This window comes from Cherax quadricarinatus, chromosome 2 (assembly GCF_038502225.1).
Source record: "Cherax quadricarinatus isolate ZL_2023a chromosome 2, ASM3850222v1, whole genome shotgun sequence".
Lineage (NCBI taxonomy): Eukaryota > Metazoa > Arthropoda > Malacostraca > Decapoda > Parastacidae > Cherax > Cherax quadricarinatus.
This window is the reverse complement of record NC_091293.1, coordinates 61766550-61793019: the sequence shown is the minus strand read 5'-3', so window position 1 is coordinate 61793019 and position 26470 is coordinate 61766550. Positions and strand designations below refer to the sequence as shown.

At 39.1% G+C, this 26470-nt stretch overlaps 1 protein-coding gene across 3 annotated transcripts in view; it reads right to left on the bottom strand.

The window, feature by feature from the left end:
* Positions 1-26470, bottom strand: part of uif (sushi, von Willebrand factor type A, EGF and pentraxin domain-containing protein uif) — a 452196-nt gene that overhangs the window by 101067 nt on the left and 324659 nt on the right. For all 3 annotated transcript variants that reach the window (XM_053785483.2, XM_053785566.2, XM_070088717.1), the window contains exons 6-11: positions 22816-22994; positions 22015-22400; positions 21012-21196; positions 13280-13448; positions 11438-11579; positions 10069-10279 (exon numbers count right to left, since the gene is read on the bottom strand). In XM_053785483.2, coding sequence (XP_053641458.1) covers positions 10069-10279; positions 11438-11579; positions 13280-13448; positions 21012-21196; positions 22015-22400; positions 22816-22994 — 1272 coding nt within the window. The remainder of the gene's footprint in view (positions 1-10068; positions 10280-11437; positions 11580-13279; positions 13449-21011; positions 21197-22014; positions 22401-22815; positions 22995-26470) is intronic.

Sequence of the window (26470 nt, the reverse complement as noted above, 5' to 3'; positions counted from 1 at the left end):
TGAAAGAATTAAGAGTAAGACGGAGAATAGGATAGCAGATGAACAAGGAGGCTTTAGGAAAGGTAGGGGGTGTGTGGACCAGGTGTTTACAGTGAAACATATAAGTGAACAGTATTTAGATAAGGCTAAAGAGGTCTTTGTGGCATTTATGGATTTGGAAAAGGCGTATGACAGGGTGGATAGGGGGGCAATGTGGCAGATGTTGCAAGTGTATGGTGTAGGAGGTAGGTTACTGAAAGCAGTGAAGAGTTTTTACGAGGATAGTGAGGCTCAAGTTAGAGTATGTAGGAAAGAGGGAAATTTTTTCCCAGTAAAAGTAGGACTTAGACAAGGATGTGTGATGTCACCGTGGTTGTTTAATATATTTATAGATGGGGTTGTAAGAGAAGTAAATGCGAGGGTCTTGGCAAGAGGCGTGGAGTTAAAAGATAAAGAATCACACACAAAGTGGGAGTTGTCACAGCTGCTCTTTGCTGATGACACTGTGCTCTTGGGAGATTCTGAAGAGAAGTTGCAGAGATTGGTGGATGAATTTGGTAGGGTGTGCAAAAGAAGAAAATTAAAGGTGAATACAGGAAAGAGTAAGGTTATGAGGATAACAAAAAGATTAGGTGATGAAAGATTGAATATCAGATTGGAGGGAGAGAGTATGGAGGAGGTGAACGTATTCAGATATTTGGGAGTGGACGTGTCAGCGGATGGGTCTATGAAAGATGAGGTGAATCATAGAATTGATGAGGGAAAAAGAGTGAGTGGTGCACTTAGGAGTCTGTGGAGACAAAGAACTTTGTCCTTGGAGGCAAAGAGGGGAATGTATGAGAGTATAGTTTTACCAACGCTCTTATATGGGTGTGAAGCGTGGGTGATGAATGTTGCAGCGAGGAGAAGGCTGGAGGCAGTGGAGATGTCATGTCTGAGGGCAATGTGTGGTGTGAATATAATGCAGAGAATTCGTAGTTTGGAAGTTAGGAGGAGGTGCGGGATTACCAAAACTGTTGTCCAGAGGGCTGAGGAAGGGTTGTTGAGGTGGTTCGGACATGTAGAGAGAATGGAGCGAAACAGAATGACTTCAAGAGTGTATCAGTCTGTAGTGGAAGGAAGGCGGGGTAGGGGTCGGCCTAGGAAGGGTTGGAGGGAGGGGGTAAAGGAGGTTTTGTGTGCGAGGGGCTTGGACTTCCAGCAGGCATGCTTGAGCGTGTTTGATAGGAGTGAATGGAGACAAATGGTTTTTAATACTTGACGTGCTGTTGGAGTGTGAGCAAAGTAACATTTATGAAGGGATTCAGGGAAACCGGCAGGCCGGACTTGAGTCCTGGAGATGGGAAGTACAGTGCCTGCACTCTGAAGGAGGGGTGTTAATGTTGCAGTTTAAAAACTGTAGTGTAAAGCACCCTTCTGGCAAGACAGTGATGGAGTGAATGATGGTGAAAGTTTTTTCTTTTTCGGGCCACCCTGCCTTGGTGGGAATCGGCCGGTGTGATAATAAAATAAAATAAATAAAAGTGAGGCTCAAGTTAGAGTATGTAGGAAAGAGGGAAATTTTTTCCCAGTAAAAGTAGGCCTTAGACAAGGATGTGTGATGTCACCGTGGTTGTTTAATATATTTATAGATGGGGTTGTAAGAGAAGTAAATGCGAGGGTCTTGGCAAGAGGCGTGGAGTTAAAAGATAAAGAATCACACACAAAGTGGGAGTTGTCACAGCTGCTCTTTGCTGATGACACTGTGCTCTTGGGAGATTCTGAAGAGAAGTTGCAGAGATTGGTGGATGAATTTGGTAGGGTGTGCAAAAGAAGAAAATTAAAGGTGAATACAGGAAAGAGTAAGGTTATGAGGATAACAAAAAGATTAGGTGATGAAAGATTGAATATCAGATTGGAGGGAGAGAGTATGGAGGAGGTGAACGTATTCAGATATTTGGGAGTGGACGTGTCAGCGGATGGGTCTATGAAAGATGAGGTGAATCATAGAATTGATGAGGGACACAGAGTGAGTGGTGCACTTAGGAGTCTGTGGAGACAAAGAACTTTGTCCTTGGAGGCAAAGAGGGGAATGTATGAGAGTATAGTTTTACCAACGCTCTTATATGGGTGTGAAGCGTGGGTGATGAATGTTGCAGCGAGGAGAAGGCTGGAGGCAGTGGAGATGTCATGTCTGAGGGCAATGTGTGGTGTGAATATAATGCAGAGAATTCGTAGTTTGGAAGTTAGGAGGAGGTGCGGGATTACCAAAACTGTTGTCCAGAGGGCTGAGGAAGGGTTGTTGAGGTGGTTCGGACATGTAGAGAGAATGGAGCGAAACAGAATGACTTCAAGAGTGTATCAGTCTGTAGTGGAAGGAAGGCGGGGTAGGGGTCGGCCTAGGAAGGGTTGGAGGGAGGGGGTAAAGGAGGTTTTGTGTGCGAGGGGCTTGGACTTCCAGCAGGCATGCTTGAGCATGTTTGATAGGAGTGAATGGAGACAAATGGTTTTTAATACTTGACGTGCTGTTGGAGTGTGAGCAAAGTAACATTTATGAAGGGATTCAGGGAAACCGGCAGGCCGGACTTGAGTCCTGGAGATGGGAAGTACAGTGCCTGCACTCTGAAGGAGGGGTGTTAATGTTGCAGTTTAAAAACTGTAGTGTAAAGCACCCTTCTGGCAAGACAGTGATGGAGTGAATGATGGTGAAAGTTTTTCTTTTTCGGGCCACCCTGCCTTGGTGGGAATCGGCCGGTGTGATAATAAAAAAAATAATAAAAAAAATAAAAGAAACACTGTCTGTTTATAAATTCAAGTCTCTTCTTAAAAATCACTTACTCACCCACAACTAAATAAATACTGAATAACTGTATCTCATAAATGTTTTACCTGTGACCCTATCAAACTTTGTTTTTTAATTACATTACCTAACAGAATACTCCATTCTTTTGAATGCACAGCAACTCAGCAAATGACCATATAACCTGTCTTTGAAATACTCATTTATGCTTAATTGTTATTTGTTCACTATAATTTTTACCACTGAATATATCATTGCTTAGTGAATCTTAAGTTAATTTTAAGCCTGCCCATAATGCTCTGCATACAAGGGGCTTTTGGCATGTTACACTTCTTTCTTTCTTTCAACACACCGGCCGTATCCCACTGAGGCGGGGTGGTCCCAAAGGAAAAACGAAAGTTTCTCCTTTTACATTTAGTAATATATACAGGAGAAGAGGTTACTAGCCCCTTGCTCCCGGCATTTTAGTTGCCTCCTACAACACGCATGGCTTACGGAGGAAGAATTCTGCTCCACTTCCCCATGGAGGTAAGGAAATAAACAACAAGAACAAGAACTAGTAAGAAAATATTAGAAAACCCAGAGGGGTGTGTATATATATGCTTGTACATGTATGTGTAGTGTGACCTAAGTGTAAGTAGAAGTAGCAAGACATACCTGAAATCTTGCATGTTTATGAGACAGAAAAATGGACACCAGCAATCCTACCATCATGTAAAACAATTACAGGCTTCCGTTTTACACTCACTTGGCAGGACGGTAGTACCTCCCTGGGCAGTTGCTGTCTACCAACCTACTACCTAGGGCATGTTACACTTAACCACTGTATTTCTTTGTACATCTATGTATCATGTCCAAATTAATAATAAATAAATAAATAAATGGACACAGGGAACATTAAAGAGTGATCTGTGCCTTGTGTTATGGCCATGTGTTCTGTCGAGGCTGGTAAAGAAAAGTTTGAGGGGAGGGTTTATATCCGAATTTAGTGTTCTATGTACTTAGTAGGCACAATAATAATTATGGATGTTTTGTACGGTGAGTAAGTTTAGAGTTTTGAATATTGGTGGAGTATGCTGCCTGGAGTGGGAATTTGTTATTATTCTGACTGCAGCCTTTTGTTGGGTAATTAATGGTCTGAGATGATTTATTGTTGTTGAGCCCCATGCACAAATTTCATAGGTGAGATAGGGGTAAATAAGTGAGTGATATAGGGCAAGGAGGGCTGATTGTGAAACATAGTACCGTATCTTCGATAGTATGCCTACGGTCTTGGAGATTTTCTTGGAAATTTGTTGTACATGTGTTTGAAATCTGAGTCTATTATCAAGGTGGATTCCTAAGAATTTTCCCTCTGTGAGCTCTGTGATACGTGATCCGTTTATCATTATGTTAAGAGGAACATCTGTAGTTCTGTTCCCAAAATGATTGTAGTAGGTTTTATCAATATTGAGAGTAAGTTTGTTAATCATCATCCAGGTACATGTAGATATTTTCTGTAATTCGGTATTTACAGTATTGACTAGCATGACTGGGCTTGGGTGAGAGAAGACGTATGTAGTGTCATCTGCAAATAGTGTGGGTTTGAGTAGGTGCGATGCATTTGGTAGGTCGTTTATGTAAATGAGAAAGAGAAGAGGACCAAGGACACTTCCCTGTGGGACACCAACTGTAATTGGCTGTGTGGAATAAATATTATTTACAATATATTAAACAAAAATATAACATTTGAAAAGGCCATAGTATGCATAGCATTTCAGTCAAATTTAGACAAGGGCTAACACTACTTAACACTAACATGATTACATAGATGAGGATGTCTGTAAGCTTATGTATCCAGCCCAATACAAATTACAAGATTAATTAGTAAAATTAATACTGCAGTTAAAAATTAGAAGACCGAACAATAGTTTTTAAACTGCAATAAATAAAAAGCAAAATATATCTAGTGGCAAAAAATAACAACCCTAGTTTTACTTAAATCATTAAAGTTAGCAAGTGTACACTCATTCACATACACGAGATACAAATTTTCTTTTTAGATCACCCTGCCTCACTGGGATATGGCCAGTAATTGAAAAAAAATTGTATCTTGTGTTTTTCTTTTCAAATCCAGTAATTTATAAAGGAGAAGGGGTTACTAGCCTCTTGCTCCCAGCATTTTAGTCACCTCATGACATGCATGGCTAATGGAAGAAGAATTCTGTTCCACTTCCCCATGGTGATAAGAGTAAAGACAAACAAGAATTATTAAGAAAATAGAAGAAAACCCAGATGGTTGTGTATATATATACATGTACATGCATGTGTAGAAAAGATACAATTTTTTTTTTTTTTTAACAAGTCGGCCGTCTCCCACCGAGGCAGGGTGACCCAAAAAGAAAGAAAATCCCAAAAAAAGAAAATACTTTCATCATCATTCAACACTTTCACCTAACTCACACATAATCACTGTTTTTGCAGAGGTGCTCAGAACACGACAGTTTAGAAGCATATACGTATAAAGAGACACAACATATCCCTCCAAACTGCTAATATCCCGAAATCCCTCCTTTAGAGTGCAGGCATTGTACTTCTCATTTCTAGGACTCAAGTCCAGCTATATAAAAATAACCGGTTTCCCTGAATCCCTTCACTAAATATTACCCTGCTCACACTCCAACAGATCGTCAGGTACCAAATACCATTCGTCTACATTATATATATGTTCCTCTTTTCTGATAGGGGCATATCACATTGGTCTTCAGATGCATGATAGAACTGTTGATTTGGCAAAGTTGTATACCTTTAAAGAGGGAGTAGATTACAATCTTGGGCTGCCAGTTAGCAATCTGAGACCAATAATACTAAAAGAACTGAACTTCACTAGCTTGAGACTGAGGAAGACTGACACCAATCAGTCCATCTATCATCAAACTATCATGCAGGAGGAGCTACTTGTCTATGGTGCATCCAACAAAATGACTCTGGTATGTCACCAATGCCTGGCTCCATCTGGGTTACCAGGATCTCTGGGAGGTTAAATCTAAATTAAACCTAAACCTTGCTAGAAGGACAACTGTCACACCTTGCATCATTATGTATCGGAATGCGATAAAATTAATTAATTCAGCGACGACTCACTAAGATATGTTCAAGAAATGTCAAAGTATTTTGTCCACAGTGGTATATTACCAACCATTCTGGAAAAATACCCTGCCTTTGCCCATTGTAAATACACACATAACACTTAAAAAAAATTTTCTGTATGTGACCCAATTAATTTTTTTTTTCAACAAGTAGGCCGTCTCCCACCAGGGCAGGGTGACCCAAAATGAAAGAAAATCCCCAAAAAGAAAATACTTTCATCATCATTCAACACTTTCACCACACTCATACAGAATCACTGTTTTTGCAGAGGCACTCAGATACAACAGTTTAGAAGCATATATAAAGATATACACCTACCATCCAACTTACGACCGAGCTCGGTTCCGAGAAACCGGTCGTAAGTCGAAATGGACGTAAGTTGAACTTTACTACTGAATATCAACATCACATTTTTGTAATGACTTTATTTTATTGTTTTATTTTGGTATTTCATGTTTTACTTTACTTTTTATGCTATTAGCACTGTATTTTATACCGTAAGGTTTAGGATAAACACTGTGTACAACACAAATAGTTGTTTATTTCCCAGAAATTTGGCATAAAAAACATGGTCGTAAGTCAAGTGGTCGTAAGTCGAGCAGGTCGTAAGTCGGATGGTAGGTGTATAACATATCCCTCCAAACTGCCAATATCCCAAACCCCTCCTTTAAAGTGCAGGCATTGTACTTCCCATTTCCAGGACTCCGGCTATATAAAAATAACCGTTTTCCCTGAATCCCTTCACTAAGTATTACCCAGCTCACACTCCAGCAGCTCGCCAGGTCCCAAAAACCATTCATCTCCATTCACTTCTAACACGCTCACGCATGTTCGCTGGAAGTCCAAGTCCCTTGCCCACAAAACGTCCTTTACCCCCTCCCTCCAACCTTTTCAAGGACAACCCCTACCCCACCTTCCTTCCCTTACAGATTTATATGCTCTCCAAGTCATTCTACTTTGATCCATCCTCTCTAAATGACCAAACCACTTCAACAGCCCTCTAATACTTTTATTAACTCCACACATTCTCCTAATTTCCACACTCTGAATTTTCTGCATAATATTTACACCATACATTGCCCTTAGACAGGGCATATCCACTGCCTCAACTGCCTCCTCGCTGCAGCATTTACAACCCAAGCTTCACACCCATATAAGAGAGTTGGTACCACTATACTTTCATACATTCCCTTCTTTGCCTCCATAGATAATGTTTTTTGTCTCCACATATACCTCAACACACCACTCACCTTTTTTCCTTCATCAATTCTATGGTTAACCTCATTCTTCCTAAGTCCATCCACTGACATGTCAACTCCCAAATATCTGAAAACATTCAATTTTTCCATACTCCCTCTCTCCAATGTGATATCCAATTTTTCTTTATCTAAATCATTTAATACCCTCGTTACCTTACTCTTATCCATGTTCACTTTCAACTTTCTACCTTTACACACCCTCCCAAACTCGTCCACTAACCTTTGCAACTTTTCTTTAGAATCTCCCATAAGCACAATATCATCAGCAAAAAGTAACTGTGTCAACTCCCATTTTGTATTTGATTCCTCATAATTTAATCCCACCCCTCTCCCCAACACCCTAGCATTTACTTCTTTTACAACCCCATCTATAAATATATTAAACAATTATGGTGACATTACACACCCCTGTCTAAGACCTACTTTTCCCGGGAAGTAATCTCCCTCTCTTCTACACACCCTAACCTGAGCCTCACTATCCTCATAAAAATTCTTTACAGCATTTAGTAACTTATTACTTATTCCATATACTTGCAACATCTGCCACATTGCTCCCCTATCCACTCTATCATATGCCTTTTCTAAATCCATAAATGCAATGAAAACTTCCCTACCTTTATGTAAATACTGTTCACATATATGCTTCAATTTAAACACTTGATCTACACATCCCCTACCCACATTAAAGCTTCCTTGCTCATCTACAATCCTACTCTCTGTCTTACCTCTAATTCTTTCAATAATAACCCTAGCATACACTTTTCCTGGTATACTCAGTAAACTTATAATTTTTACAATCCCTTTTGTCCCACTTCCCTTTATATAAAGGAACTATACATGATCTTTGCCAATCCCTAGGTACCTTCCCCTCTTTCATACATTTATTAAACAAAAATACCAACCACTCCAACACTATTTCCCCCCTGCTTTTAACATTTCTGTCATGATCCCGTCACTTCCAGCTGCTTTACCCCTTTTCATTCTACGTAATGCCTCACACACCTTCCCCATACTTACATCCTGCTTCTCTTCACTCCTAAAAGATGTTATACCTCCCTGGCCAGTGCATGAAATTACGGCCTTCCTTTCTTTGACATTTCAAAGTTGCTCAAAATATTCCCGCCATCTACCCAATACCTCCAGCTCCCCATCTACTAACTCCCCTACTCTGTTTTTAACTGATGAATCCATTTGCTCCCTAGGCTTTCTTAACTTGTTGATCTCACTTCAAAATTTTTTCTTATTTTCATCAAAACTTCTTGACAGTGCCTCTCCCACTCTATCATCTGCTCTCCTTTTGCACTCTCTCACCACTCCCTTCATCTTTCTTTTACTCTCCATATACTCTGGTCTTCTTATAACACTTCTGCTTTGTAAAAGCCTCTCATAAGCTACCTTTTTTCTCTTTTATCACACCCTTTACTTCATCATTCCACTGATCACTCCTCTTTCCTCCTGCACCCACCCTCCTATAGCCACAAACTTCTGCCCCACATTCTAATACTGCATTTTTAAAACTATTCTAACCCTCTTTAACCCCCCCCCCACTACTCATACTTGCACTAGCCCACCTTTCTGCCAATACATAGTTGCTTATATTTCACCCTAAATTCCTCCTCCCTTAGTTTATACACTTACACCTCTCTCTTACTTGTACCTTTGTAACTTGTCATGATAGTGATCATATCTACCTGGAGTTCATAACCCTTGTAACTTGCTCAGCTATCAAACTTTGGGGGCCAGTCCCTGGACCCATTATGTACCTCGGTAATGTTTTGACTACCGCCCACAGGATGGGTATGGGGTGCATAACAAACATATTAAACCAACTCTTACTTGTTGTTGCCATTTTCCTTTAGTCTCATCTACCTCTTATTCTAACTGTAGCTACAACTAAATAATGATCCGATATATCAGTTGCTCCTTTATAAACATGTACATCCTGAAGCCTACCCATCAACCTTTTATCCACCAATATGTAATCTAACAAAGTACTGTACTTCCATTATGTGCTATATCATACCTTGTATACTTATTTATCCTCTTTTTCATAAAATATGTATTACTTATTACCAAACCTCTTTCGGAGGTTTGGTAATAAGTAATACATATTAAAGGCTCTCCATTTTCATTTACCCCTGGCACCTCAAATTTACCTACTACTCCCTCCACAACATTTTTACCCACTTTAGCACTGAAATCCCCAACCAAAAGCATTCTCACACTTGGTTCAAAACTCCCCATGCACTCACTCAACATTTCCCAAAATCTCTCTCTCCTCTACACTTCTCTCTTCTCCAGGTGCATAAACACTTACTATAAACCACTTTTCACATCCAACCCTCATTTTACTCCACATAATCCTTGAATACATTTATATTCCCTCTTTTCCTGCCATAACTTATCCTTCAACATTATTGCTACTCCTTCTTTAGCTCTTACACTATTTGAAACCCTTGACCTAATCTCATTTATTTCTCCCCACTGAAATTCTCCCGCCCTCTTCAGCTTTGTTTCACTTAAAGCCAGGACATCCAGCTTCTTCTCATTCATAACATCCACAATCATCTCTTTCTTATCATTCGCACAACATCCATGCACATTCAAACATCCCACTTTCATGGTTTTCTTTTTCTTTTTAACAGGCTATACGGGAAAAGGGGTTACTAGCCCATTGTTCCCGGCATTTTAGTTGACTTTTACAACACGCATGAATAACTCATTACACCTGTAACCAGATATAAACATGTAAATACTGCAGTTCATTACTGCTGTAACTTGTTCAGCTATCAAAATTCTGCAACCCAGTCCTTGGACCCATTATGTGTCTCAGTAATCTTTTGACTACTGCCACAGGATGGGTATGGGGTGAATAATAAAGAAATTAAACTAGCTAAGAAAACTGAACCTTAAAAAACTCACCAGCAGAAAAATTAGCTGACCATCCTTTTGCTGGTCGAAGTGGGTCAGAGTTGAAGACAAGGAACATGGCACCAGAGTCAGCAGTGAGAGTGATGGTGGGAGGGTTGTTGGCAGAAAAACCTTTGCCAGAATGTAGCCGAATACCATGAGATGTTGTCATACCATCGTACACCTGCACTGTGTCCTTATTTTCTACATCGAAGTCAATGAACTATGAGGAAGGAGATTATCATCATTAATATGTGTGTGTTCACAATTATTAATATGCACTTTTAAGTTCTAATGATAAGTCACAATTTTAGCATGCCTGAACTTCTTTGCATAATCAGGTGATTTCCACATACTTTGTACCTTTTTGTAACTATCTGTATTTTTTTTATTTGTAACTATTATTATCGAGGTCACCTCCAATGCGAATTATGCAGGCACAAAGTTAACAGTTCATGAGCGATTTCACTGATTCTGAGTCATATTTTAAGCTAATTCCATTGCTCAATTTGACCAAATTCTTAGCTACTTCATTAGTATGCCTTTTGTTCTATCAACTGAGTACAAGAAACCACCCATTCAACCCTATAAAGTGCACAGAATTCGGTAATTTGGCCAATTTTATGCAAAATTAAAAAATTCCATTTTAAAAATAGAATCCAAAATAAACACCAGACATTCCAGGCACTAAAACAATACTTTTTCTGTGCAATAATCATATCCCCAAGCTTTTCCTATATTACACTTACCTTCCATTTTGAATATATCATCGTGCAAAAAATCAAAGATTTACCCTATTTCTTGGATAACAAAATATAACCAAGAATGATTTGTCATAGTTTGCAGCATCTCAATAATTGAATCAGACCTAGTAAAAACCCATAAAACAGACTGGGAGTGTAGGAGAAGGTTTATTCATCCTTAGGAATATTGGCAAAAATCAAATACACGTATTATCAACACTCTGAGGCCAATTTCAAACTAGTTCCAATCCTGGAGCTAACTAAAATCATTTCTATTTCAACAGAATGTATTCCATTCTATTACATGATACCAAGAAACAGCCAATGAAAGCATAAAAATCATCCTAGAAAACCCCCTCAAAATCAATATTTTAAACCAAAGACAAGGTCAAAGCTTTGTTTTTCACATCATGCACTGCATGAGGCAGGATTATTTTTTACACTGTGCACAAACACCACACAGACCCATTCTTTCATATCTAAATCAAAATTGTAATTACACATTGTAAACTATGCAAAGAAATAAAATCCTTAATCATTAACTCATAGCTTATCTGAGTGAGATTAGCTTATGACATAGATCTATGTGATGGACAGTCAAATGGTTAAATGAGTATTCCACGTAAAGTAAGGCCCACCTTGAGTGAGAGAGGTCCTCCTCCAGGGCGTCTGATGAGGTAGCTGCATTCCTGGTTGTTTGGGTAGTCACTAATACCATAGGCTGGAGAGGAAATGGTGCCCTTGTTGTCATTTATGGTGACAGAGCATCCAGAAGAGTACCTGAAGCAAAGTACTAATATAAAGTTTGACTATTCACCTGTCTATATTGTATATCTGTTTACATTAACAATCAACTCATATTATTTTTAATCGATATTTATTTATCTGACATCTATCTTTATATTAATCCATATGCAGTATTTGCCAATCTATATTTAAATTAATTGTGTTAGCCATCTGGAGATCAATCTTAATCTGATTGTATTAAAATGGGATGAAACAAGTGCATATTAAGTGTTCTATGTGGGATTCTTATCAAAAGCCTTACTAAGATCCAAGCATATGAGGGGGAATCTAACAAATAATTTGATAACTAAGATTTAAAATAATATGCAGTTGCAAAAGAGGAGCATTGTGATCCTGAACTCTCATCATGTAGTTAACAAGCAAATATGCTATCCACAGAGCCCACATTGTGTACAAAATATGTGAAATAAGAGTTTATACTGAAGCCATTCATCAAGACAGGCTTGATAAATGGGGATGCAGACCTCAGCATGCCAACCCAGCCTTCATGGTGCAGACCTCAGCAACCCCACCCAGCCTTCATGGTGCAGACCTCAGCAACCCCACCCAGCCTTCATTTTGCAGACCTCAGCATCCCCACCCAGCCTTCATGGTGCAGACCTCAGCATCCCCATCCAATTTTCATGGTGCAGAGCTCAACATACATGTGAAAGCAAAAGACTCAGCAGGAGATGCAACATTCCCCCGATGAAAAGCAGGGGCCCCACGAGTACACTGAGAGACAACACAATAAGTGTACGGGGCCCAAGACTGTTGAACTGCTTCCCAGCATACATAAAGGGGATTACCAATAGACCCTTGGCCGTCTTCAAGAAGACACTGGACAGGCACCTAAAGTCAGTACCTGACCAACCGGGCTGTGGTTCGTACGTCAGCTTGCGTGCAGTCAGCAGTAACAGCCTGGTTGATCAGACCCTGATCCACCATGAGGCCTGGTCTCAGACCGAGCCGTGGGGGTGTTGACCCCTGAAACCCTCTCCAGGTAAACTCCAGGTAATCCCCACCCAGCCTTCATGATGCAGACCTCAGCATCCCCACCCAGCCTTCATGGTGCAGACTTCAGCATCCCCACCCAGCCTTCATGGTGCAGACCTCAGCATCCCCACCCAGCCTTCATGGTGCAGACCTCAGCATCCCCACTCAGCCTTCATGGTGCAGACCTCAGCATCCCCACCCAGCCTTCATGGTGAAGGCCTCAGCATCCCCACCCAGCCTTCATGCTGCAGACCTCAGCATCCCCACCCAGCCTTCATGATGCAGACCTCAGCATCCCCACCCAGCCTTCATGGTGCAGATCTCAGCATCCCCACCCAGCTTTCATGGTGCAGACCTCAGCATCCCCACCCAGCCTTCATGATGCAGGCCTCAGCATCCCCACCCAGCCTTCATGCTGCAGACCTCAGCATCCCCACCCAGCCTTCATGGTGCAGATCTCAGCATCCCCACCCAGCCTTCAAGGTGCAGATCTCAGCATCCCCACCCAGCCTTCATAATGTAGATCTCAATATCCTCACCCAGCCTTCATGGTGCAGACCTCAGCATCCCCACCCAGCCTTCATGATGCAGGCCTCAGCATCCCCACCCAGTCTTCATGGTACAGACCTCAGCATCTCCACCCAGCCTTCATGATGCAGACACTATAGGTCCCACCTACTAAGCTAATATTTACGTACCGAATACGGAATCCTCGTTGAGAAACTCCCAAGTTAGTGTAGAAGTAGAAGTATATAACAGGACCAGTAGAGATGATGAAGCGAGGGTTATCTTCCTGAGAACCAGTGAGTCGAGCCAATTGGGAATCTGATGGAGAGGTTCCATCTCGTACCAAGATGAAGTCCTTGCCTATAGCAGAAAGAGATTATAATTAAACATTATCCATGGGAGTTGTATATCTTATTTTAATGAGATATAAAATGATGCCTATGATTGCAGATATAAAATTAATGCACTGATTTCTGACTGTAGGAGTAACAGACTATACATCACACTCGAGGTGACTACTGTGCTGTCAAGCATGTATTTTTTCCATCCCATATTCAGTGCAGTACAGGTTAAAAAATTTTTAAACTCAACAGCCACCTCCCACCAAGGTAGGGTGACCAAAAGAACAAAATACATTCACCATCATTCATTCAATTCGATCGAAGTCAGAAGTGTGGTGACTTCACAATCAGATTACCCTCCAATTGCAACATCCTCACCCCTCCTTCTGAGTGAAAGCAGTGCCCTTCCCACCTCCAGGACCCAAGTCCGATTAACCAGTTTTCCTATATCCCTTCATAAAAGTTACCTTGTTCACACTTCAACAGCATATTCATTAAGAGCTACTGTCTCCTATCTAACATGCTCACACAAGCCTGCTGTATACTGCATAAGAGAAATAAAAAATTTGAATTTGGTGCTCAAGCCCTTAAAACTCAAAATATTATTTAACCAGTATTATACAATAGTATTATACAATTTCTCTACCTTCCTTAGAAAAGCTGACATTTCTGTAACAGATTAGATAAGTGTCCTTAACACATATATACATGTGGTGTATATAGTGTATGTTACTATTATATTATTGTGCATTATTATTTTTTTTTCTTTTACTAGCTAATACCAGCTACCTCAAATACTTTTTACTTTTTAATTGCTATTAATTGCTCATAATTTTGTGTTGCAAGTCAAATCTTACTCCAAATTAATGTTATTCATGGTTGTTACCTGTCCATTTAATTCTGTTTACCACTACTTTTTTTAGTCCCTCTTATATTGTGTGAGCAATTAGTGTATATTCCAATTACATTATTACCTGGAGTTTACCTGGAGAGAGTTTCGGGGGTCATTATTGTGAGAGTCCCAAAACTATCTTTTGCTAGCTAGTACCAGTTACCTCATATTTCTCTAATTTTTATAGTGCATTTACTTGCTCAACTTATTATACATTACAAATCAGATCTTACTCCCAAATCAATATTATATCATAGTGACTATCTGTCCATTGAACTTTGTTTACCATTACTTAATTTAGTCCCTTACATATTTTCTACTTTATTGTAGCTTTATATAACTACCTTAGTTCACATATTCACAATTGTTAAAATAATCAAGGTGCTATTCTCAGGTGCTAAAGTGTAATAAGTTCACTATTTTGCCATTATATTCCCAAGCTCATTTATTTTTTTTTTCTCTCTCTTGTCCATATAGTCACATTTATTAAAATACTCCAGGTACTATTGACTACCTCAGGTGCTACTGATTTTGCTTTTAATGCATTCTTTTATAATTATATTCATTAGCTCCTTTATTTTAGCTGTAAATATCTGCTGTAGGTCATAAACTCGCTTGTTAAAATAATTAAGGTGCTATTAGATGTTTAAGTGTATAACTGAATTATCTATTCTGTAATACAATGGACCCACGGTTACCGATATTTTTTCACTCCATAAGTATGTTCAGGTGCCAGTACTGACCGAATTTATTCCCATAAGGAATATTGTGAAGTAGATTAGTCCATTTCAGACCCCCAAACATACACGTACAAACGCACTTACATAAATACACTTACATAATTGGTCGCATTTGGAGGTAATCGTTATGCGGGGGTCCACTGTAATCCCTCTTTTTTTCAAATTTTTACAAGTTTTAGATTAATCACGGAATCTTAGTCATAAGTCTAGTTGTAGATTCAATATAAATTTTATATCATTTTACTCAGAAAATCTAGTTTGTAAAATCACTTTCATCTTATGACTACAGGCATAGATCCTGATGTAAACTTTTTACTAAATGAATTACACGAATCAACCAGTAACTGTAATTGCTACACAGCAGACCAAGCAAAGACATTACTCAGTGCAAACAATAACATAACCATCTTTAACTACAATGTCAGATCCTTGAGCAAACATTATGATGACCTCACAGCATTACTCAATTCCCTTCATTCCAATATATCAATCATCACACTCACAGAAGCCTGGCTTAAGCCTGATATTAGATTTCTATACCATTCCTGGCTACATGGCCATACACAACTGTAGAACGGACCAGCAAGGGGGAGGAACAGCTATATACTACTCAAATCAACACGAATGTATCAATAAATCTTGCACAAGGGACGAACATGGAGAATATATCATAGCCAAATTTAAATCAAAAGACCTGCAAAGACCCCTCACAGTTATAAACATCTACAGAGTACCACAGTCAAACATCACTTTAGTGAAAAACTAGGAAACATGATTACTGATGCACACATGAATAAAGACCACCTACTACTAACAGGAGATTTCAACATAAACATACTACACGACCAGCACCCACAAGTAACCAGCAATATCTAAACCTACAAGAATCTTCGAGACAAGCATCTCCTTAATAGACCACATCTGGATAAACACCATATCCCCTTTAAAATCAGGCATAATCACACACAACACTACAGACCACTACCCAACTTTTCTCATAACTAATCTGGGCAAACTGCCACAAGACATTACTAAAGTAACCTTCAGACTACATAACGAGACAGCAGTTAACTTTATAGCAGCTATGAATAACATCAATTGGCAAAATGAGCTCGAAACATATACAGATAAGAGTGAATGTATAAATAATTTTCTAAAAAAAGCCCAATGCCTCTATAACAGACATTGCCCCAGAAAAACTAAACAGATCACAGCAAAGAGACTGAATAATCCCTGGCTAACACCAAGCATCCTCAAATCCATTAACACAAAGCACAAATATGAAAAACAGTATAGAATGGGTCAAATAACTTAAGTACTTGTGGCTTAGCACTTCTTTTTGATTATAATAATAATAACAACTAGAGAACAGTCAAAAAGTTACTCGTCAGCACTGACCAGTCTGACAAGAAGGTCAAAAAAATTGTATTATGAAAATAGATTACATAACATCAAAGGTGATATGAAAAAAACCTGGAAAAAACTATCTGAAATTCTTGGAACTAAAAAGTTATCCAAAAACAAAACAATCAAACTAACAAAATCAGATGAGCCCCTACTCACTCCAACCGAAACAGCAAACAGACTTAATGTTTTCTTCTCCACCATAGAAAAAAAACCAAGCAAACAAAATACCAAGCAAACACCCATCCATCAGACTACCTCATAGGTACCTACCCAAACACGCTATTCCTAGCTCCAACCAACCCCGCTGAAGTTACGTTTATCATAAACACCCTTCAAAACAAGGCAGGAGACATAAACAACTTGCCTGCTTTTATGTACAAAAAAGCTTCTCAAGCTGGCACTGGACAAGCACCTAAAGTCGGTTCCTGACCAGCCGGGCTGTGGCTCGTACGTTGGTTTGCGTGCAGCCAGCAGCAACAGCCTGGTTGATCAGGCTCTGATCCACCAGGAGGTCTGGTCACAGACCGGGGGGCGTTGACCCCTGGAACTCTCTCCAGGTAAACTCCAGGTAAGTATTGTCACCAATTATTGCAACGCTCTTTAACAAATCCACTGAATCATCTACCTTCCCAACAATCCTCAAAATAGCGAGGGTCACTCCGATCCATAAAGGAGGTGACCAAGCTGACTTGAATAACTATAGACCAATATCTAACTTACCACTGCTCTCTAAAATCTTTGAAAAGTTAATTCATAGACGGATCTATTCCTACCTCGTTTCACACAACATATTAAACCCTTGTCAGTTTGCATTCAGGAATAATAAAAGCACAAATGATGCTATCATACACATGCTAGAACAAATATATACCGCACTTGAAAAGAAAGAAGTCCTGCTGGGCATTTTCATTGATTTACGTAAAGCTTTCGATACAGTTGACCATGAACTGCTGTACTCCAAATTAATGCACTTTAGTATCAGAGGCCACTCCCTCAACTACCTAAAATCGTACCTTAGTAACAGAACTTAATATGTGTATGCAAATGATGCAAACTCTTCCACCCAACCAATCACAGTAGGAGTCCTACAAGGAAGCGTCCTTGGACCACTCCTCTTTCTCATCTACATCAATGATCTACCGAATGCATCACAGCTACTCAAACCCATATTATTTGCAGATGACGCTACATATGTTTTTTCCCCACCCAAACACAGTCATACTAGCAAACACAGTCAATGCTGAATTACAGAAAATATCTGCCTGGATGATGACTAACAAACTTACCCTGAACACTGATAAAACCTATTTCATTCAGTTTCGAAACAAAGCTGCAAACGATCCAATTAGCATAACGCTAAATGGATCATCAGTCACAAGACTCACAGAGGGAAAATTCCTAGGTATCCACCTTGACAGTAGCCTTAAGTTCCAGACACACATACAACAAATCACCAAGAAAATCTCCAAGACTGTAGGCATACTATCAAAGATAAGGTACTACGTTTCACAATCAGCTCTCCTGGCACTGTACCATTCACTCATATACCTTCATCTTACATATGGAATTTGTGCATGGGGATCAATAACATCCAATCACCTAAAACCCCTAATAACCCAACAAAAGGCACAGTAAGAATGATAACAAATTCCCACTCCTGCCAGCATACTCTACCAATTTTCAAAAGTCTGAATCTGCTCACCATTAAGAACATCCATACTTATTCATGTGCCTACTACATACACAGAATAATACACGCAAATATAAACCCTCCACTCAAACTTCTCACCAACCTAAACAAGACACATGACCACAACACAAGACACAGATCTCTTTTTGATATACCTCGTGTTCATATCACACTGTGTAAAAACTCTATGCACATAAAGGGCCCCAAAATATGGAATTCATTACCAGAAGATATTAAAGTAACCCAGTCTGAAAATCAATTTAAGACTTCTCAAAAGCCACTTAATCACCCTAGACTAAATGCTAAATACTCAGTACACACATACTCACTTATGTACTCCCACATCATAATTTCAACAATCACTTTGAACCTTTTATCCATTACCTGGAGTTTACCTGGAGAGAGTTCCGGGGGTCAACGCCCCCGCGGCCCGGTCTGTGACCAGGCCTCCTGGTGGATCAGAGTCTGATCAACCAGGCTGTTGCTGCTGGCTGCACGCAAACCAACGTACGAGCCACAGCCCGGCTGGTCAGGAACCGACTTTAGGTGCTTGTCCAGTGCCAGCTTGAAGACTGCCAGGGGTCTGTTGGTAATCCCCCTTATGTATGCTGGGAGGCAGTTGAACAGTCTCGGGCCCCTGACACTTATTGTATGGTCTCTTAACGTGCTAGTGACACCCCTGCTCTTCATTGGGGGGATGTTGCATCATCTGCCAAGTCTTTTGCTTTCGTAGTGAGTGATTTTCGTGTGCAAGTTCGGTACTAGTCCCTCTAGGATTTTCCAGGTGTGTATAATCATGTATCTCTCCTGCCTGCGTTCCAGGGAATACAGGTTCAGGAACCTCAAGCACTCCCAGTAATTGAGGTGTTTTATCTCCGTTATGCGCGCCGTGAAGGTTCTCTGTACATTTTCTAGGTCAGCAATTTCACCTGCCTTGAAAGGTGCTGTTAGTGTGCAGCAATATTCCAGCCTAGATAGAACAAGTGACCTGAAGAGTGTCATCATGGGCTTGGCCTCCCTAGTTTTGAAGGTTCTCATTATCCATCCTGTCATTTTTCTAGCAGATGCAATTGATACAATGTTATGGTCCTTGAAGGTGAGATCCTCCGACATGATCACTCCCAGGTCTTTGACGTTGGTGTTTCGCTCTATTTTGTGGCCAGAATTTGTTTTGTACTCTGATGAAGATTTAATTTCCTCGTGTTTACCATATCTGAGTAATTGAAATTTCTCATCGTTGAACTTCATATTGTTTTCTGCAGCCCACTGAAAGATTCGGTTGATGTCTGCCTGGAGCCTTGCAGTGTCTGCAATGGAAGACACTGTCATGCAGATTTGGGTGTCATCTGCAAAGGAAGACACGGTGCTGTGGCTGACATCCTTGTCTATGTCGGATATGAGGATGAGGAACAAGATGGGAGCGAGTACTGTGCCTTGTGGAACAGAGCTTTTCACCGTAGCTGCCTCGGACTTTACTCTGTTGACGACTACTCTCTGTGTTCTGTTAGTGAGGAAATTATAGATCCATCGACCGACTTTTCCTGTTATTCCTTTAGCACGCATTTTGTTGACAGGAATATAATTGAATCATTGTTTTCACAAAAAGCATTTTCGAATATAAATATATCTTTGTATTATACACATTTTGATTCATTTATAATTAATATTCTACTGTACAATTATGAAATAATTACTATCCTACTGTACAACTATGATATACTCCTTAATTTAAGTAGACTGTAAGCCAATAATGTTAAGTTGGCCCATAATGCCTAGACATAATAGAGGCTCTCTTTGCACTGCAACCCACTATACATGTATTGTAAATACAAAATCCCAATGTACTGTTTGCAAAGACATAAAATAAATAAGTAAATAGGAATAAGTTGTTATTAAAATAAGTAATTATTTTACAATTACTACCAATGCTGACCATTCTCATATCATTAATGATAACAGTAGACATGAATGTTCCTTGGTATTTTCAACCGCCTCAATGTCAGAAATAAATTGGCCATTCAAATTCAAATTCAAAGTTTATTCTCTATAAGGATTACAATGCTGAGTTTACATAAATTTGGTTATTGTGTGGTTTACATGTACATAGTAAAATAGTGATTACAGAGTGTACCACTAGAACGCTTAGCATGGCTAGGCATTTCGGGCAGACTTAGTTTTATTCTTAATTGTAAAATATTACAAATTACGAGGTAAGTTGGTATTATGGCTAAGTGACTAAATACTAGTTTGTGAGTTTAGCAATGTGAATGCTTTTGTTTTGGCACAGTACATAGTTTCAGTATTGGAGTATCACAGGATTCATTATTTTAAGATTGAGATTAATATTTCTGTTTATGGTCAAATGAGTGAGTGAGTGTAAGTGTGAACCACCAGGTGGTATTCGTGTAGTTAGTTGCCGGGGTGTATCAGGGAGATAAGATGTTTTCTAATGGTAGTTTTGAAGGTGATGAATGTGTCTGCAGTTCTAGAGTTCTCAGGTAGGGTATTGTTTAATATGCTTCTGTGTAGTTATAGTTTTTATAGGTTTTTGTAACCTAACCAAACCAAACCTTACTTAACCTAATTTAATTTAGCTTAACCAATTTAGCTTAACCAAACTTAATCTAGCCTAACACAAGTTACAAGAAAGAAAACAGCATTTTCAGTTCAACTGGTATTAAGAAAATAACACTAGGCACTAAATAAATACATTAGAATGATAAAATGAGGATAGGTTGTATACTGAGAAAAATGACTTCAGACTGAACTAGGATGCACTGGTTTCCTAGATTCACTTTAATTGTATTTCTTTATTATACGAGGCATTTTCAGAAGAATTGGTTATTAACATACCCCGTTCAAGATCCAAATCAAGAATTTCTAGAGTGATGACACGTCCTTGCTGTGTCTTGAGAATGTACAGACACTCAAGACCACCTGGGTAGTTGAGGGGATACTTGTATGATGTCATGATCTGTGCTTGGGGTGTAGCAATCAGCTCCCCACCACAGTTTTGAGGTTCTGTCTTCCATGATGCCCTAAAAGAAAAGAAAATTAAGAGACAAGTCCTGTATGAGTTCCTAAATGTTTAAGGGGAACTAAAATCTACAGGCATAGTGTCTTAAATGGTGCAAGAAGAGACTGGTATATAAAACACTGTGTATGCATTCATGTACAGTGGAAGAATGCTTACTAAATATGAATTTGGAAAAAAAATTATCCAGTACATAACACTCTCCCTGTCTTCCCAATTACAGAAAACATATTAATGGCGCCATCTTTCCTTGGGAGCGCTGATTAATTAAAGGAGAGTAAAATAAGCAAGGGTAATGCACTACAGATATTGATACAGTACTTACTGAAGGGAGACTGAGAAGTCAAAAAGAGAAAGAATCCAAAAGAAGTACTGTATACAAGAAATAAATATGAAACAATGAGATGATTTTAGAAAGCCATATAGTACAGTACAGAGGAATGTTGAGCCTAGTAAAAAACACCCAGGATATTACAAAATATTTTATCCAAATATGCAGGGAAGCATTACAAAATTTTGTTCTTACTGGAAGAAAAATAAACAAGATAATCTGGAAATACCTTTCGATCAATAATATTAAAATAGAAAATTCAGTAACTAGAGACAAGCAGGAAAGATAAGAACAATTATTTTGAAGTAAAGAAGGGAAGGGATAAACAAATCAAAATAGACATAGCAGCCAAAGCAAAATCAAAATCAGAGCTACTTCAGGCATAATGAGGACAAACTACGTGAGAATATCAAATGCTGAAATAACTAGGAAAACCAAATTGGTACATAAGATACATTATCACATCATCCATCATATGATAGCTGTCTCACCTGAAACCTCTCTTCTCCACTGATGCATCAGTCTTGAACTTGAGAATCATGAAGTTGGAAGCTGATATGAAGAGTTTATCAGTGAGGTTCTGTCTGCCTGAGAGTGTTGTTAAGGACACAGCTGAATCTTCTGTGCGTCCACCACTCAGAATCTGTACAGTGTCAAAGTTCTTCTCAGTGTCAAATTCAAAAAACTGAAGAATAACATTATGACCAACAGGGCCCTCTAGGGTCCATTTACAGTCCATATTGGGTCCATACTTTTTGGGATATTCTGGACTCTCTATTGAGTCACCTGAGGAACGCATATAGAAGTGGCAGCGGTTAGGACAGTTCATCTCATCAGACATATCTCCACAGTCATTTTGACCATCACAAAGGAAAGCCTGTTGAAGAGAAAAAAGTAAAATAACACTCATCACAAAGAACTCTTAAACCTACATGTTTAATGAATGATTTTTAAAGTTGCAGCAGTTTATTAAAAAGAAAATTGGATTTTTCTTATGTCAATAACACTGACAAATTAGTTAATTGGGTGACTGAAAATTATTTATACTGATGAGATTCAACAAGAATTCTTGAAAATTGAAAAACAATATTTTTGCATTATACTACATTATGTGTTAATTAAATCAAGGCTAAATCCATACAATGTAAAAAAAAAAAGTGTTAAAGCTATAATGTACGGTACCAAAAGAGGTTTATTTTATCCAATATGAGGAAACTTGGGTAATGCTCTTAACAATTCATCATCTTCAGTATGAATAATCTTTGCTTCAGTAACTAAATATCATTACTGACCTTGTTGACACATCTACCGTTGGAACAGTGGAGAGCACCACTGGTGCAGGCCTGGACGCGACACATGAAGGGCAGCAAGGACTCACAAGTACTTAGTTCCCATGACTGGTGCTGGTCGGACAGTCTTGCCTTGACACACTCCCCACCAGACACCTTTGGCTGCCCTTGTGACCAGAACCCTAGGGGTTTAAAACAAATATTTTTAACCTAGGACAACCCATCAAAGTCATATATAGTAATGTAATTAATTGCTATTGTTATCTCTTCCCTAGGATGAAAGCCACAACAGCTAAGTAAAATATAGATACCCATTTTCCTACTAAGTAACAAGGGAAGATTTTGTTCAGATTAACCTGAAGGGTTAATAACCCAGTATAACCCAATAAACTCAGGATGTCATCACACTGTCTTTCTTAGATCCATTGGCATCCTTTAGTCCTTTCCTCCAGGATGTAAGCCACACCAGTCACCTAGCTCATAGGTGCATGATAGATGAACAGGGGGTAGGAGGTATAAGGAAATATGCCCAAAGTTTCCGATCATATGAGGATTTAACCGGTCCCAAAATATGTGAGCTGAGGCATTTACCACGTGAGTCATGAGCACCCCGCATGTGCAAGACAACTTGACCCACCCAGGAGCCAAACCCTAGTCCTTTCTATTATGAGGTGAATGCTTTATCACTGAACTATAGGTCAAAGGCAAGCACACACACTCAACAAAATGCTTATGCATGCCAGTGGCTTTCTTTGTGCTTAACAATTGTTACATGTAACCTACAGTTTGTATAATACACAAAGAAATCAAGCTTTTTATTTTGATTTAATTTGAATGCTAAGATATAATGTTACAATAGTCAAATATGACGAGAATTTATTTTAGTAAAGGAGGGCCCCACTTTACAACATTTCACTAATACTACTACGGCTTTCAATTATACCCATTCTTCATTTATTCAGACTTCCTACAATATGTATATTCACCACTCATTATAAGCAAAGGATGAAAATAATTTAAAGTAAGTAATGTGTGCACTGTATATGCATTTTTTAGGCCTAGTTCTATTGCTCACCTAATATATGATAGTGTAAACATGTTGTCAGGCTTGTATAAGCATTTGAAAGTGAAAAAAGCCTATGTACCACTTGACAGTGATTTTCACTTTACAGCAGTAGCCTGGAACCTAATCTGTTGAATAAGCAGGGCCCTCCTGTACTTATAATCATGTACAATGATAGGCCCTTGTAGTCTTATGTTAGGCTTAAGCTTGCTCGAAATGCTCTGCATAATTATGGGCTCTTCATTGTCACCCATTTCTGAATAAACAATGTATCATGTTGAAATAAACTTGTATATTGAATTGTAAATGCTGCGTACTCAGTAAGTACCACATGTCTGAGGTATAGAATGTATACATATCTACTTCTCTGAATGCTACTGTGTATGTATGCTTCAAGGTACAGGTTTCAGGTATACTGCCTATTTGTAGGTATTTTCTTTTCCCTTTCTGCAAGATGTTTTATTCCTCTCCCCTCAAGAGGGTGCTTTTTCTTTGGTCTTATTTTCTTGTCTACCAGTGGTCATTCCTGACATCTTTTCAGGTGCTCCAGCAAACTTTTTTTTGTATCCTCTTCAGTTTGTATACTCATCATTATGGCATTATCCACAAACAAGCACAAAGAAGAACTCATTCTTGTTACCGGTTTATTAATATACACTCTAGGGCTAGGCACAACATGGGACCCAACACTTGATGTTTCATTCCTTACCATATCTAACTTTTTATATGGTTAATACTACTTAAAACTTTTTTGGGTTATCCTAGGTAATATACATGTATATTATGTATGATAATTGTACTTACGTGCAATTTACGCTATACGTATATGACAATTGTATTGACATTTATGTGTACTTGTGCTTAAATAAACTTACTTATTCTGTGGCACTATTTTAAAAGCCTTCATACTGACTAAAAATAAGTCAGCCCATCCTCCTCTCTCCTGACTGAGCTCTTAGTGTATCGTAAGTTTTTTTTTATAATGTTTGTAAGGCATGACCTATTTCTGAATCCCAGCTAGAGGTCTTTGGAGAAACCATACCACGGGCGGGATTTGAATCCGCGGTCAGAGAGTCTCAAAACTCCAGACCGTCGTGTTAGCCACTGGACCAGCTAGTCACATAAGATTTTATATATTTCTTGTAGAAATATACCTAGTTGGATGAATCTTATGTGGCTAGCTGATCCAGTGGCTAACGCGACGGTCTGGAGTTTTGAGACTCTTTGACCGCGGGTTCAAATCCCGCCCGTGGTATGGTTTGTTTGCAACCGTGTCTTTACGATTTCGTGAGTCTTTGGAGAATTTAGATATGTCTAGATGTCCAACAAACCTTTCCCCACTGTTAATGATTTTTGTAAAATGTATAAGTTTGCAAAATATTTCATCTACTCTTAATATTTTTGGTGATATTCCAATGAATTCTGATCATTTTCGGCAATTTGTAAATATAATAATAATCTGATACCTTTGACATTATCAATCTCTCAATAGCCATTTTAATGCTTGATACAATGTAGTTTCTTTTGGGATTTCCTCTCTTCTATCTCAGGCAATGACTTTTTCTTAATGGTAAACACATTCTATTATCTTATTTTAAGCTTACTACATATTTACTTTTCAACATTTAATGTGTTTCACCTTCTTTCAATGTTATTACTTGATTTATTATTTCAAATGCTCTTTATGTGTATCTCTGGTGATGTATTGTGTCATGTTCACTCTCAGATCTTTAACCTGTATTTTTTTTTTTAGTTTTTTCCCTTCCCATACTAATACTCTTATCTGATCTTTTCTATCAGTACTCCCGATTTCTACAACTTTGCTCTCGTTTTGATGAACTGTGGCAGACATGTTCTTAACTACTATTGTATTTATATTTTGTCTAATTTTAGTTTGTAACCTGTCTTTACCCTCCACAATTCCATTCTTGTCATTAACTTCTCATCATTAACTATCAGAAATATGTAAACTTATTCCCATTTGACAGGTCATTTACCTATATAAAAAAAATAATGGTTCTTAGTAGTAATACATGGTTAACCAAATGTCACCCTTGTTTTCATCCTCATGACTACTCCCTAATCATCACTCTCTGCCCTCTGTTTGGTTAGTTAGTTAGTTAAAGATTAGCCGGTATTCTCCCGGCCCGGGCCTTGTCCAAGTGGTGGCCCGGCCTTGGCTCCCTCTTTAGGGAGTGTCTGAGACCTAAGTCTCCCATGGGAGGAGGCACAAGTACCTCCTCATCTTCGGGACCAACTGTCCCCAGGCCTAGCCACAAGCTAGGCCTCTCTGGTCTGTCATCCCAGCCCCAAGGGGGCAAATGGGAATGACAGTCTTATGAGCTAAAGGCTCGGGCTCAGGCACCTACCCTACCCTAGAAGGGTTAGGCATGGTGTCGATCTTCCTCTGTTTGGTTGATGTTCATTGTAGCACTTCTCTTTCTGTGTGTGTGTACTCACCTATTTGTGGTTGCAGGGGTCGAGTCATAGCTCCTGGCCCCGCCTCTTCACTGATTGCTACTAGGTCCTCTCTCTCCCTGCTCCATGAGCTTTATCATACCTCGCCTTAAAACTATGTATGGTTCCCGCCTCCAC